Source organism: Scyliorhinus torazame, chromosome 6 (genome assembly GCF_047496885.1).
Source record: "Scyliorhinus torazame isolate Kashiwa2021f chromosome 6, sScyTor2.1, whole genome shotgun sequence".
NCBI lineage: Eukaryota > Metazoa > Chordata > Chondrichthyes > Carcharhiniformes > Scyliorhinidae > Scyliorhinus > Scyliorhinus torazame.
The window spans coordinates 188693405-188709172 of NC_092712.1; the positions used below are offsets into that span (position 1 = coordinate 188693405).

General features: G+C 50.1%; 1 protein-coding gene across 1 annotated transcript in view; it reads left to right on the plus strand.

Moving 5' to 3' along the window:
- The window catches only part of LOC140425184 (histone deacetylase 9-like), a 1432561-nt gene that overhangs the window by 1359808 nt on the left and 56985 nt on the right, over nucleotides 1–15768 (plus strand). Inside the window, exon 25 of the mRNA XM_072509184.1 lies at nucleotides 397–530. Coding sequence (XP_072365285.1) covers nucleotides 397–530 — 134 coding nt within the window. The remainder of the gene's footprint in view (nucleotides 1–396; nucleotides 531–15768) is intronic.

Here is a 15768-nt window from a genome sequence, read left to right on the forward strand (position 1 = left end):
AAAGTTGCCCCCCCCCCCCACCCCGCTCCCCCGCACCCCCCTCCGCCATGGCGAATTCTTGAAATTGGCAAAAGCTAAAACCCTCCCCATGAGGAACAGATGAGCATACAAGCAACGTCCTCCAGTTAGAAAAAAGTCTGCCTGTAGCTTGATACCTGTAGTATGCGAGATAGGAGACCGCAGAAAGGAGAACCAGGAAAAAATACCATACAGGCCCCCATCTATATTTCTACAGACAGAAAGAAACAATAAGCATGCTGGACAAAGGTAAGTGGGGCTACATTGTGAAGAAGAGCAGCACGCACAGTAAATTATTAGCTGAATGCGGTGCTAAATTCCTACATCAATGCCTGGATGACAGAAGATTGTCAAAACTTATTCTTTTCTCTGTCTTAGGTTTCCAGTACCTCACGAAAGAGCTAATGAGTTTGGCAAAAGGACGTGTGATTTTGGCTCTGGAAGGTGGGCACAATATGACTGCCATCTGTGATGCGTCAGAGGCCTGCTTTAATGCCCTACTAGGAAATGAGGTACAACTTTCCACCAAGCCAATGCCTTGCTAGAAACTTTGAAACTTGCTGGTCCATTATTCCTGTTGTGATCACGTTTTCAAAACAATTGCTCATGCATTAACAGGGTTGCATTTATAAAGTGAAGAATTTCATCATTAGTCTAATTATTTTCTTTGATCAGTTTCCCACTGATTAAGATGTGGAACAAATTCAATACAGGACCCCAACATCCCCAATTTACAAGTGTTTTGGCTTTTTAAGACTCGGGCAATTTAAATGGTTTCTAGTTGTAAAAGAAATACCCAAGGGCCTCTGTGCAGATATTCTGTGCTTTCTCACAAGTACTTATTCATGTGCTGGGAATTTAAGTTCATAAACATTTGATACATTTTTCTTCCAAAATATATTCCTTTGTATGCTGCTTTTTTTGGCCCCAGTTTCTGAAGTAAGCAACACACCAGTACATAAGCTTTGATTATCCACAGAATAATAGAAACTAATTGTGCGATTAGCAGTAATTTGAAGTCATTTTTAAAGTGGGTCAGATGTGTAGGTGTGGGCTAATAGCAACCGGAAAGCCTGTGGTACTCTTGCCTTCCAAATAACTGTCAGCAAAATACTTCGATAGAAGCACTGTTATTCTCCAGAAAGGCAAGAGAAAATTATTTGATCTTTTGCCTAGGTTATATTTAATAAATAACATAATTATCTCAACCTTTAAAGAATTTCTAATGGAGACATTTGTCTAATTTTATTGAGAATGATAGCGGTTGCCTGGCTAAACCCTGCAATTAATCCTCATTCATATCTATAAGTGCAAGCATCTTTGACCCGCTGAACAAAAGGAAAGCAAATCAATCACTTTGAGGTGACCACAGCATATAAAAAGGTTCAGCTTGTACATGGAATTATTAATTATGTATTTTTTGGAAGTTGTTTTCAAGGAATCAGAGCAATTTGTTTTTTCCCTGATACAAGAGGCAATTTGCCACCTCAGTCGTTCGTAGTATTTCACTTTATGGACATGGCAATTATTTCTGTTTGTTTGGAGATCCCAAATCACTCCATAAACTGGATATGAGGCCAGCTTAAAAGTTTCATGCAAAACTGCTTTCAAATTATTTCCTTGAAGTAATCAGAGTGTCACACTTTGCTTATGCCATAGAAAACATGGCATAAGAAACAGCGCATTTAGTTATTTTTTTTAAAAAAGGAGACTGTTTTAAATCCAAAAACAAACTTTGTCCTTTCTGTAGCAGCAAGGTAATAAATGTTAAAAGAACGTTGAGATTTTTGGGGAGTTACATCCCCTCTGCCGCCATAAGTTTGCAGAAGGTCAGTTAGCAATCCCGCATTCATAGCAAACCGGAATTCCACTTTCAGATATATCAATTGGGCAGGAGAAGGTCCAAGGAAATTCACAGCTCAATTCGTTTGTTCCTTCTGTCATTCAATTTTGTGCAGCTATTCATGTTTGTTCTCTGGTGAAAGTAGCAAGGAAAATAACTCTGCTTCCAACATTTATGCCGTGGGCATTTTTATTTTCTTTTTGTTTTTTAAATATGTTTATTCAAGGTTTTCAATAAATTTTTACAAAACACTCCGAAAAGGAAAGAAAATATACATAAGAAAAATAAAAAAGGGGGGGCCTTACGCCATCCCGTCCAACAACTTAAACCACTGAACATTAAACTATCTAACAAACTAAGAACAAAAATGGGGCAAACGCCCCTTACAATAATAAAAACAAGCCAACCCCCCCCCCCTTCTCCCCCCTGGGTTGCTGCTGCGCTTGACCTCCACCTAATGTTCCGCGAGAAAGTCTAGGAACGGTTGCCACCGCCTGGAGAACCCCTGCACAGACCCTCGCAAGGCAAACTTTATCCTCTCCAACTTGATGAACCCTGCCATGCCATTAATCCAAGCCTCCACGCTTGGGTGTTTCGCATCCCTCTACATTAGTAGGATCCTCCTCCGGGCTACCAAGGATGCAAAGGCCAGAACTCCGGCCTCTTTCGGCTCCTGTACTCCCGGCTCATCTGATACCCTGAATATTGCTATCCCCCAGCTCGGTTTTACCCGAGTGTCCAAGACTTTGGACATAGCCTTTGCAAAGCCCCTCCAGAACCCCTCTAGCGCTGGGCAAGCCCAGAACATATGGGCGTGATTTGCTGGGCTCCCCGAGCACCTCACGCATCTGTCCTCCATACCTAAAAACTTGCACATCATCGCCCCTGTAATATGTGCCCTGTGAACCACTTTGAACTGGATCAGGCTAAGTCTGACGCAAGACGAGGAGGAGTTAACCTTGTCCAGGGCCTTTGCCCACAAGCCCTCATCCAGTTCCTCGCCCAGCTCCTCCACCGAGGCTTCCTCCACCTCCTGCAACTCCTGATAGATCGCCGAGACCTTGCCCTCTCCCATCCATACACCCGAGGTCACCCTGTCCTGAATCCTCCGTGCGGGAAGCAGCAGAGATTCCCTTACCTGCCTTCTCACAAACACCCTCACCTGCATGTACCTAAAAGCGTTTCCGGGGGGTAACCCAAATTTCTTCTCCAGCGCCCCCAGGCTAGCAAAAGCCCCGTCGATAAATAGGTCCCCCCATCCTTTTAATCCCGGCCTGATGCCAATTTAGGAATCCGCCATCTATTCTGCCCGGTGCAAACCTATGATTATTCCATATTGGGGACCAAATTGAGGCCCGCAAATCACCCCTGTGCCATCTCCATTGCCCCCAGATCCTCAGTGTCACCGCCACCACCGGGCCCGTGGTGTAACGCGTCGGCGGTAGCGGCAAAGTTGCTGTCACCAGCGCTCCCAAGCTAGTGCCCACGCATGACGCCGCCTCTAATCTTTTCCACGCCACCCCCTCTCCCTCCATCACCCATTTCCGAATCATTGCCACATTGGCTGCCCAGTAATAACTACACAGGTTCAGTAGCACCAGCCTATCCCTGCCCCGACTATGCTCCAGAAACAGCCTCTTGACCCTCGGGATCTTACTTGCCCATACAAACCCCATAATGCTCGCTTAAAAAAGGCCTTGGGGATGAGGATGGGCAGGCACTGGAACACAAACAGGAACCTAGGGAGGACTGTCATCTTAACAGACTGCACCCTGCCCGCCAGGGAGAGTGGCAACACGTCCCATCTCCTAAAGTCTTCCTCCATCTGGTCTACCAACCGTGCCAAATTAAGCTTATGCAGGGCCCCCCAACTCCTGGCCAGCTGAATACCCAAATATCGGAAACTCCTCTCCACCCTCTTAAGCTGCAGCTCCTCCAGCCCCCTTCCCTGGCCCCTCGCATGCACCACAAAGACCTCACTCTTCCCCATGTTAAGCTTGTAGCCTGAGAAGTCCCCAAACTCCTTAAGGATCCGCATGACCCCTACTATCCCCTCCACTGGATCTGCGATGTACAAAAGCAGGTCATCAGCATACAACGAGACCCGATGTTCCTCCCCTCCCTGGACCAACCCCCTCCAGTTTCTAGATTCCCTCAACGCCATGGCCAGCGGCTCAATTGCCAAAGCAAACAACAGAGGGGACAGGGGGCACCCCTGTCTCGTCCCACGGTACAACCTAATATATTCTGATCTCCGCCGGTTCGTAGATACGCTCGCCACCGGGGCCTGGTGTAATAATTTGACCCACCCTATGAACCCCTCCCCGAACCCAAACCTGCCAAGCACTTCCCATAGGTACTCCCACTCCACCCGATCAAAGGCCTTCTCCGCGTCCATTGCCACCACCACTTTTGCCTCCCCACCCTCCAAGGGCATCATAATCACATTCAGGAGCCTCCGCATGTTTGCATTTAACTGCCTGCCCTTCACGAACCCTGTCTGGTCCTCGTGGATCACTCCTGGGACACAATCCTCAATCCTTGTGGCTAGGACCTTTGCCAGCAACTTGGCATCTACATTAAGGAGCGAAATCGGCCTCTAACGAGCCACACTGCAGCAAGTCCTTGTCTGCTTAAGGATCAGTGAGATCAGCGCCCGAGACATTGTTGGGGGGAGAATCCCTTCCTCCCTCGCCTCGTTGAAGGTTCTCACTAGCAGCGGACCCAGCAGATCCACAAACAACCTCCTGTAAAATTCGACCGGGAACCCATCAGGCCCCGGGGCCTTGCCCGCCTGCATGCTCCCCAATCCCGTAACCAGCACCTCTATCCCAATCGGGGCCCCCAGGCCTTGCACTTGCCCCTTCTCCACTCTCGGGAACCTCAATTGGTCCAGGAACTGCCGCATCCCCCCCCCCCCCCCCCCCCGGGGTTCTGACTTATACAGGTTCCCATAGAAATTCCTGAATACCTCATTTATTTTAGCTGAACTCCGCACCATGTTCCCCCCTCTGTCCCTGATTCCTCCAATTTCCCTCGCCGCCTCCCTCTTGCATATCTGATGCGCCAGCATCCGGCTCGCCTTCTCCCCATATTCGTATACTGCCCCCTGCACCTTCCTGCATTGGGTCTCAGCTTTCCCCGTGGTCAACAAATCAAATTCCGTTTGGAGGCTCCGTCGCTCCTTCAGCAGCCCCTCTTCAGGGGAATCCGCATACCTCCTATCCACCCTTAATATCTCCCCCACCAACCTCTCCCTCTCCATCCTCTCTCTCTTCTCCCCGTGAGCCCTAATTGAGATTAACTCTCCCCTAACCACCGCTTTCAGAGCCTCCCAAACCACACCAACCGGTACTTCCCCATTATCATTGGCCTCTATGTATCTCTGAATGCACCCCCGGACCCGCCCACAAACCTCCTTATCTGCGAAAAGTCCCACGTCCAAGCACCACAGCGGGCATTGGTCCTTTTCCTCCCCCAACTCCAACTCCATCCAGTGCGGGGCATGGTCCGAAATCGCTATGGCCGAATATTCCGTTCCCTCCACTCTTGGAATCAGTGCCCTGCTCACCACAAAGAAGTCTCCGTGAATAGGCTTTATGCACGTGGGAGAAAAAAGAGAACTCTCTGGTCGCCGGCCTAGCAAACCTCCACGGATCCACTCTCCCCATCTGAGAACCTTGGCCGCAGCTGGCCTCTTGCCCGACCTCGACCTGGATCGGTCCAGTGTCGGGTCCAGTCCTGTATTAAAGTCCCCCCCCCATAATCAGGCTCCCCGCTTCCAGATCCGAATCCGACTCAGCATGCGCTTTCCGAACCCTGCATCGTCCCAATTTGGGGCATAAACATTCACCAGCACCACCCGGGTCCCCTGCAGCCTACCACTCACCATCACATATCGACCCCTATTATCAGCCACAATGTTCAGCGGCTCGAACGACACCCGCTTAGTCACCAAGATTGCAACCCGTCTATTCTTCGCATCCAGCCCCGAATGAAAGACCTGCCCCACCCACCTCTTTCTCAGCCTGATCTGATCCACCACTTTCAAGTGCGTCTCCTGCAACATAGCAACGTCTGCCTTCAGTCCCTTTAAGTGCGTGAACACCCTGGTCCTCTTGACCGGCCCGTTCAGGCCCCTCAGGCCCGTTCAGGCCCATGTGATCAGCTGGATAGGGGGACTGCCCCCCCGCCGACTAGCCATCTCCTTTCAATTAGCCAATTGCCCATGCCTCCCACACTCTCCAGCCCCCAAGGCGGAAGATCCCCACCCCGACTCTCCCTCTTACCTCCAGCTCCCCTTCGGTCAATGCAGCAGCAACCCAGTCCACCCCCCTCCCCCACCCCCCCTCCCACCCCCTCCCCCACCCCCCTGGCTAGAAAACTGTCTAGCCCCCTTGCTCCCCCCATTGCACTCCCGTAAGTCAGCTGACCCCAGCCGCTTCCGCCTCTGCCACCGATCCCCCGTTTAGATTCCCCGTTAAAGTCCCCCCACTCCCCCCCTCCCCCTTCAAGTCGATACGGACACCCCTCTGGCACCGCCCCTCCCGTCGGGCCACGCCCCCCCCCCCCCCTTCTTAGCACGGGAAAAAAGCCTGCGATTTTCTACCTGAGCCGGCCCCGCCCCCTGTGGCCTCTCCCCAATTCCCAATGACCCAGGGCCTCCTGCCCCCTCCCCCCTTTGAACGCGAAGGGCGGCCCCTCCAAAACTATACCGATGCCCATTAAAACACACATATGACATCCAATCACCCCTTCCCACTCCCCAGCTTTCCCAAAACCCACAGCTAACCATTAGTTCGAGTCCAATTTTTCATTCTGAATAAAGGTCCACGCCTCCTCCGGTGTATCGAAATAATGGTGGCGGTCCTGAAAAGTGACCCACAATCGCGCTGGCTGCAAGAGCCCAAACTTCACCCCCTTTCAGTGGAGAACCGCCTTGGCCTGGTTGAATCCTGCCCTCTTCTTGGCCAGCTCTGCACTCCAGTCTTGGTAGATGCGGATCTCCGTATTCTCCCACCTGCTGCTCCGTTCTTTCTTCGCCCATCTCAGGACGCACTCTCTGTCCGTGAAGTGGTGAAACCTCACCACTACGGCCCTTGGCGGCTCATTTGCCTTAGGCCTCCTTGCCAGGACTCATCAAGTGAGCCCCATCCAGCTCCAGGGGCCTCGGGATGACTCCCGCGTCCATTAGCATATTCAGCATCGTGGCTACATGTGCCCCGATGTTGGACTCCTCCACACCTTCAGGGAGACCCACAATCCGGAGATTCTTCCTCCTCAACCTGTTCTCCAGGTCCTCAAACATTTCCTGCCACTTTTTATGCAGCGCCTCCACTTTCACTGCCAGGCCCAGGATCTCGTCCTCGTTTTCAGAGGCTTTCTGCTGCACCTCTCTAATCGCCGTCCCTTGAGCCTTCTGGGTCCCCACCAGCCTCTCAATCAACGCTTTCATTGGGACCAGCATCTCTGCTTTCAGCTCCGCAAAGCAGATTTTCAGGAACTCCTGCTGCTCCCGTGACCATTGCGCCCACAGAAATCATCAGTTCCATGTATACTTGTATTCACTCACCAATGTTTAAAGAACAAGAAGGATTTACTTAGACTTTGTGACTGTCTGTGACTGAAGGCTGCTTCCACTAGAGACAACTGGGGAGATATAACAAAAGTTGGCTGTAGATTTGTAGCCCACTTCCGCCAAAATGGGCAGCACGATAGCATTGTGGATAGCACAAATGCTTCACAGCTCCAGGGTCCCAGGTTCGATTCCGGCTTGGGTCACTGTCTGTGCGGAGTCTGCACATCCTCCCCGTGTGTGCGTGGGTTTCCTCCGGGTGCTCCGGTTTCCTCCCACAGTCCAAAGATGTGCGGGTTAGGTGGATTGGCCATGCTAAATTGCCCTTAGTGTCCAAAATTTCCCTTAGTGTCAGGTGGGGTTGCTGGATTATGGTGTGGACCTTGGGTAGGGTGCTCTTTCCAAGAGCCGGTGCAGACTCGATGGGCCGAATGGCCTCCTTCTGCACTGTAAATTCTATGATTCTATGAAAAGAGCAATATAGCTGTAACAGCTAATGTCACCTCTGCCTTGAATCCCTTTGTGATTCTTCCAGGTAACATCTGGTGATGTTTGCTGCATTAGCTGGGCAGCTGCACACCATTTAATCGCAATTACTGATGCTCTTATGTAGGACGTCACCGAGGAGCACGCCTCATGCCGTTGGGACGGCCTCAGGACATCATCTGAAGGCCCTCTCCCAATGCTTCACCCCGATGGGCCAAGTGCCCGACCATGCGGTTCACTCATGGTCTCAGTGGTCGGGCACCCAGCGTGGCGGCTGCGGACTGTGTCCAGCGCCTCCACAGTCGGGCGGGAGCTGTGCTGCTGGCTGGGGGCAGGCGGCGAGGGCTGGGGAGACAAGTGGGGGGTGGCGAGTGGGTGTCCAGAGGGCACTATCTGGCAGGTCGGGTCCGCGCATGTCAGCGCCATGTTGTACAGCCCTACCGCTGCATGTAGTCTCCATGTACATGCGCGTCCATGGACCCGGCAATTCTCTGGCCGCTTTTGTCATGGAGGCCAGGCATTTTACGTGGCATGGCTGCTAGTCCCTCACTGGTTGGAGGATCGGTGCTGGGGCGGCACCAATATTTTTGACGTAAAATACCACGGATCTTCCTGACACAGCCTGAAAATCGGAGAATCAAACCTCATATCTGCAAACTCCATGGGGTAGTGGATCATCCCCACCCCATGAGACCCTTCATGTGAGACATAACAGCCACCAGTTCTAAAGACTGCAAGGTTTCCCACAGCTGCAAGGAGGAGGTGATAGAATACTCATGGAACTCCATGGGGCGTCATTCTCCGACCCCCCCCGCCGGGTCGGAGAATGGCCATTGGCCGCCGTGAATCCCGCCCCCACCCCCGCCGAAGTCTCCGGTACCGGAGATTGGGCGGGGGCGGGAATCGGGCCGCGCCGGTTGGCGGGACCCCCCGCTCAATTCTCTGGCCCGGATGGGCCGAAGTCCCGCCTAGAAATTGCCTGTCCCGCCGGCGTAAATCAAAGCTGGTATTTACCGGCGGGACCAGGCAGCGTGGGCGGGCTCCGGGGTCCTGGGGGGGGGGGGCGCGGGGCGATCTGACCCCGGGGGGTGCCCCCACGGTGGCCTGGCCCGCGTTCGGGGCCCACCGATCCGCGGGCGGGCCTGTGCCGTGGGGGCACTCTTTCCCTTCCGCCTCCGCTACGGCCTCCACCATGGCGGAGGCGGAAGAGACTCTCCCCACTGCGCATGCGCGGGAAACTGTCGGCGGCCGCTGACGCTCCCGCGCATGCGCCGCAGTTCCGCACCAGCTGCCGGGGCAACAAACGCCATTTCCGCCAGCTGGCCGGGCGGAAATCCCTCCGGCGCCGGCCTAACCCCTCAATGTTGGGTCTAGGCCGCCAAAGATGCGGAGCATTCCGCACCTTTGGGCCGGCGCGATGCCCGTCTGATTGGCGCCGTCTTTGGCGCCAGTATGCGGACATCGCGCCGCTGGGGGAGAATTTCGCCCCATGACACCCCTCTGGGAAATGTTCTTATTTGATTAATGTCAGACGGACAGACCTTTTGAGAAGGATAAAATAGAAAATTGATTGAAGACTCAGCCGAAAAAAGCTGAGAATTGTGGTTGCTGTAGATGCAAGTTGAGGCATGGATCCAGAGTCTGGCCAGCTCTGAGCACAGAACTGAATCTACAGGCCAGACAAGTGAGGCAGCAACAAGTCCACAGCTTGCAGGAAGCTTGGATTCTACACTGCTTTGAGATCCTGGTGCAAACACAAGATGAAACAATAATGTGCTTGAATAATGCTCCTCACAATAACAGGATGGCCCAGCATACTTTATGCTTCAGAGACTGCAATGAATACCAGTAACTGGAAAATGTGGAAACCTACAGGCATGTGTATGTGATACCTTCAAAACAAATGAGTTATTATTGAAGTGCCGTTACTGTTACATAGACAAAAACAATTATTCTGCAGACAGAAAGGCCCCACAAACAGCAAATCTATTAATATCTATCTAAGCCATTATTAGATATTTTGACACAGAGTCGTCCAGAATCAAAATGTTTGCTCCCTTCCCTCTCCACAGATTACTTCAGACCTGCTGAGATTGTCCAGTATTTTCTGTTTTTGTTTCAGATTCCAGCATCTACAGTCATTTCCTTTTATATTATTGGATATATTGGCTGAGACATAAATTTTGGCTACAATAATGGGAGAATTTTTATTCTTCCTCAAATCGTGTTGTGGGATATTTTTAATGGATAGCTTGGGCCTCAGGTTAACATTTAATTGAAATTGGATTGGATTTTGTTCATTGGCACGTGTGCCGAGGTACTGTGAAAGGTATTTTTCTGCGAGCAGCTCAACAGATCATTAAGTACATGAAAAGAAAAGGAAATAAAAGAAAATACATAATAGAGCAACACAAGGCACTCAATGTAACTACAGAACACTGGCATCGGGTGAAGCATACAGGGGTGTAGTGTTAATGAGGTCAGTCCATAAGAGGGTCGTTTAGGAGTCTGAGGAAGGTAAGGCAACATTTCTGGCAATGCAGCACCCTGCCTGACAGTGTCAGCATAGGTTATGTGTAAAAGCCCTTAATAGGCTTCTGACATAAAAGTGCAAATACTGCAAAGCCAAACTGTAAAGGTGAAATTAAATGGATTTAATAGGCTCTTGCAAGCAGCGTAAGAAGAGTTCAGGTGCAAGATTTTAATGTGGGAGTTCAAGAGGGTTGTTCTTCTTCTGCGATCACTCACTAATGAGTTTGATTGTCCACCGAGGAAACGCCTTGGTCATGGGTTCTGTGGGTCTTTGCATGGCTGCTGAGCCAGATCCTTGAGCCACATCTCCTACCGCACATTTGGCATGTGTTTCCGAGAGATGGTGTCGGTCCTTGGACTCCAGATCACTGATATTCCTTTCTCAGCTCGTACTCCGGGCCTCCTCTTGCTGTTGGCTGTCCTCAAAGAAGTGTTCTTTCAATCGGAAGGTTTCTCCAAGTAGGTCTCTTCTGAGCAAGGGTCTCCCAGGCATTGACGTCTATGTTGCATTTATTGAAGTAAACTTTCAGGGCATCTTTGAAGCTCTTCCTTTGTCCTCTTGTTGTTCGGAAGTGTTCCTTGAGCTTTGGCAGTTGGGAGTCTGTCAGCCAAAACACATCGTTGGCCTAGTGGAGTTGGTTTTGGATGATCATGGCCTTGATGCTGTTGCTCTTGGCTCCTTCAAGGATGCTGATATTAGTGCCTCTGTCCTCCCAGCTGATGTGGAGAATCCATCTCAGACAGTACTTCTCCAGGGCCTTGAAGTGGTGGCTGTACATAGTCCAATTTACTGAGCCATTTGGAACAGTTGGGAGGGTGACTGCCGTGTACAAGACGATCTTGGTGTCAGCACAAATGTCATGGTCCTCAAAGGTTTTCATCCTTCGGCGTCTGAAGGAGGCGCTCATGAATTAGATGCGATGTTGGATCGCCACATCAATGTCAGCCTTAGATGAGAGATAACTCCCAGTATGGGAATGTTTGGTAGGTTTTCTCCATTGATCTTCAGACCGTATCTTGCTCTGGGGTGAGTTGGTAAATGGCTGAGTCTTCTTGAGGTGGAGGCTGAGACTGATTCTTTGGTATGTTTTGACAAAGGTGTCAAGTATGGCTTGGAAATTGTCTTCTGAGAGAGTGAAGATGGCAATATCATAGGCATATGAAGTTCCATGAGTGATGTCAGTATTTATTTCTTCTTGAATTTCAACTGGTTGAGGTTGAAAAGTTTTCCATCCATCCTTTAGACAACGTTCACTTCACTGGGAAACATGTTCTTGACAAGGTGAAGCATGCTAGTGATGAAGCTGGAGAAAAGGGTGGAGTTGATGACACATACCTACTTGACTCCATTCTTGATTTGAAAGGTGAGGACTGTCGCCAACATAGAATTTCATAGAATTTACAGTGCAGAAGGAGGCTCTTCGGCCCATCGAGTCTGCACCGGCTCTTGGAAAGAGCACCCTACCAAGCCGTACACCTCCACCCTATCCCCATAACCCAGTAACCCCACCCAACACTAAGGGCAATTTTGGACACTAAGTGCAATTTAGCACGGCCAATCCACCTAACCTGCACATCTTTGGACTGTGGGAGGAAACCGGAGCACCCGGAGGAAACCCACGCACACACGGGGAGAACATGCAGACTCCACAAAGACAGTGATCCAAGCCGGGAATCGAACCTGGGACCCTGGAGCTGTGAAGCAATTGTGCTAATCACTATGCTACCGTGCTGCCCCATCTTGACATGGAGGAATTGGAGGATGTTGATGAATTTTTCTGGACAGCTGACCTTTGACAGGATCTTCTATAGCACTTCCCAATTGACTGAGTCAAAAGCCTTGGTCAGATTGATGAAGGATATGTAGAGTGGCTGATGTTACTCCTGGCATTTCTCTTGAAGTTGTCAAGCAGTGAAAGTCAAGTCAGCTGGTCCACGGCTTGGTCGAAAGCCACACTGTCTTTCAGGAAGGATTTCTTCAGACTGGGAGAAGGCTGCTGCCGATGAACCTCCCTGTGTTGGACAGTAGGGAGATTCCTCGGTGGTTTTCACAGTCTGCTTTGTCTCTTTTCTTGAAGATGGTGGAAATGGCGGCATCTCTAAGTTCTTCTCTGTCCCAGATTTTCAGGCACCAGATGGTGCTGATGATTGTCCCTTTTCCTACAAATTTGAGAATCTCCGCTGGGATCCCCCCATCCACTCCTTTGGCTTTCCATTCTTCATATGTTTCATGGCGACTTTGGTTTTGTCCACACTTGGTGCGAGTCCAAGATCATCTTTGGTGAGGAGTTGCGGGATTTCCTCAAACACATCCTCATCTATGATTGTATCACAGTTTAGGAGTTCTTTGAAGTGTTCTCTCCATCGAAGGCCAATGTTTTCTCTGTCCCTAAAAATGTTCTGTCCTTACTCCGCACCAGTTTGAGGCCTAGGGTGTTGGATCCATATATTGCCTTGGTGGCACCGGAGAAGCCCTGGTGTCGTGCTTGTCAACGAGTTGCAGCTCCTTAGCTTTCTCAGTCCACCATTAGTTTTTGAGTTCCCTTGTTCTTCTTTGTACCTCTGCCTTTGCTGATTGGCAATCTCTCCTCTTTGCCTTCCTGGTTATGTTGTTTTGCCAGGCACGGAGAGCTTTTCTCTTATTCTCGATGAGGTCTTGGATGGTGTGGTCGTTCTCGTCGAACCAGTCTTGGTGTTTCCAGGTCTTGTAGCTGATGGTTTCTTCACAGCTTGAGATGATGGCTGTTTTCAGCTCTTTCCAGTTTTCCTCCAGTCCATTAGAATGAACACTTTCGAGATTTTGGTGAAAACATTGTTGGAAGTCCACTCGCATGTTTGGCTTTTGAAACCGCTCAACGTTGATCTTTTTCCTGAGCTGTTTCTTCAACCTCCGCTGAGTCTGGTGAAATTTGATGGATGTAGAGGAGCCGATGAGCCAATGGCCTGTCCAGCAGTCATCTGCACTGGTCATCACTTTGGTGATGAGGGCATCATTTTTGTGTCAGGATTGGAAAATGACAAAGTTAATCATGTGCCACTGCTTTGATCGTGGAAGTCTGCAGGAAGTTTTGAACTTGTCTTTTTGGTGCAACAAGGTTTTAGTAATGACAAGCTGGTGTTCCCTGCATTTGGTGAGCAGGAGAGTCCTGTTGGAGTTGCAATTTCCAATTCCTTCCTTTCTGATGGTTCCTTTCCAATGTTGGGAGGGCTTTCCAACTCTGGCATTTAAGTCACAAAGCAGTATGATCTTAAGGAAAATATGGTGTCCAGGCTGGAGTAGAAACCTTCTCTGGACTCATTGTTCACATCAAAGGGTTGGGGCATAGTCACTCCAGGATTGTTGCCTGCTGGTTGCTGGAAAATTGTTGACAGATGACGGAGGGTCATGAGGTGCTCCTTGATGCCAACAGGGAGCTCCGAGATTCGGTTGACAAGTTTGTTCTCGATAGTGAGTCCAATTCCATGCATCCTGGGCCGATCCTTGGGTTTTCCTCTTCAAAAGAAGACCTAACCACCACAATCTTCCCTCAGCTGTCCTTCACCTGCTCTGCGGGTCTCTTACAAAGCAGCGACGTCAATGTTGATATGGCTGAGTTCACAGGCAACTAGGGCACTTCTCCGTTCTGGTCGATAGTTTTGCTTGTTATCCATAAGGGTTCAGACTTTCCAGGTTCCACAATTGAGCTTAACTTTGATTTTCTGACTGCAGGTAGGCGAGCTTGCTGGGTGTAGTTTTCCAGCCAGGTTGGAGATGGAACAGACTATTTTTAAGGTACCTTTTCTAGCCCTTTCCCCATGCACAGTGAGTAGAGGGGATCCTGAAGAGGGCTGCTCAGTCATCAAGAAAGCTGCCAAAACTTTCTCCTGTTCCTATTCTAAGAGCGAAATGACTGAATCAAACTCCATTGCATACGTGCCGATCTGAAGCTAGGGACTTCCAAATCTCACGGTCCTACCCACTACCTGTCGCTGATCGCCGCAGGGCATGTCTGTTTGCGGATGTGTTGGTTTCTTCTAGGCAGGTGCCTGGTGCGGGACATCTTTTAATACGGATATGTCGTTGCTCATCAGCAGACACAGTCCTTGACAGAGGGTAGGTCCAGATCTAATGACAAGGGAACCATGATGACTGGGGATCTCCCTGCTGCTGCAGCCTTCATCCACCATCGCAGCCGTTAATACCAAACAAATATCTGCTGCCTGTTCCGCCATTGAGGACTTGTTTAAGATCGCGTTTTGTCTGATTTTCCCCCCTCCGACCTTACCGTCATGAGTCATCCTGCTCGGAATATAAGACTCCCGAATGGCATTGCTCTTGGAATCCATGGAACGTTCAAGCCTCTCTACCATAGCAAGGTGGCAATCCAAGGAAAGGTCAAGAGGGTAGGGGCATAATAGCTGAAATAGTAGCTTCCAAAGTGAAGGGATAATATCAACCAGTGAGAGAAGATCAAAGCCTGCAAATATGAACAGAGCTGTAGGAGATCATTGAGGGAGACTGGGGTGTAGACTGAGAGATATTTGAAGTTAATTACCGCCACAGGAACCAGTGAAACTTGAGCATACATGGTCATGAATCGCAGAACTTTGAATAAGTTGTAGTTTTCAGAAAGTCGAAGTGAAAAAGTGGTTGGCAGGTCCTTCAGAAAGGCGGGTGTCAAATAATAATAAAAATAATACACGGTACATACTCGTGCGACTCGGCCAACGCTGTCTACCTCATACGCTGCAGGAAAGGATGTCCCGAAGCGTGGTACATTGGCGAGACCATGCAGTCGCTGCGACAACGAATGAACGGACATCGCGCAACAATCACCAGGCAGGAATGTTCCCTTCCAGTCGGGGAACACTTCAGCAGTCAAGGGCATTCAGCCTCTGATCTCCGGGTAAGCGTTCTCCAAGGCGGCCTTCAGGACGTGCGACAATGCAGAATCGCCAAGCAGAAACTTATAGCCAAGTTCCGCACACATGAGTGCGGCCTCAACCGGGACCTGGGATTCATGTCGCATTACATTCATCCCCCACCATCTGGCCTGCGAAATCCTACCAACTGTCCTGGCTTGATGTAATTCACACCTCTTTAACCTGGGGTTACCCCATCTCTGGATCTGTAAAGATTTAATCACCTGCTAATGGTCGCATTCCTAGCATTGTTTGGCATCTTTGAATATGTCTATATATGTGTTTCTGGAACATACCTCTTCATTCACCTGAGGAAGGAGCAGCGCTCTGAAAGCTAGTGACATCGAAACAAACCTGTTGGACTTTAACCTGGTGTTGTAAGACTTCGTACTGTGCTCACCTCAGTCCAACG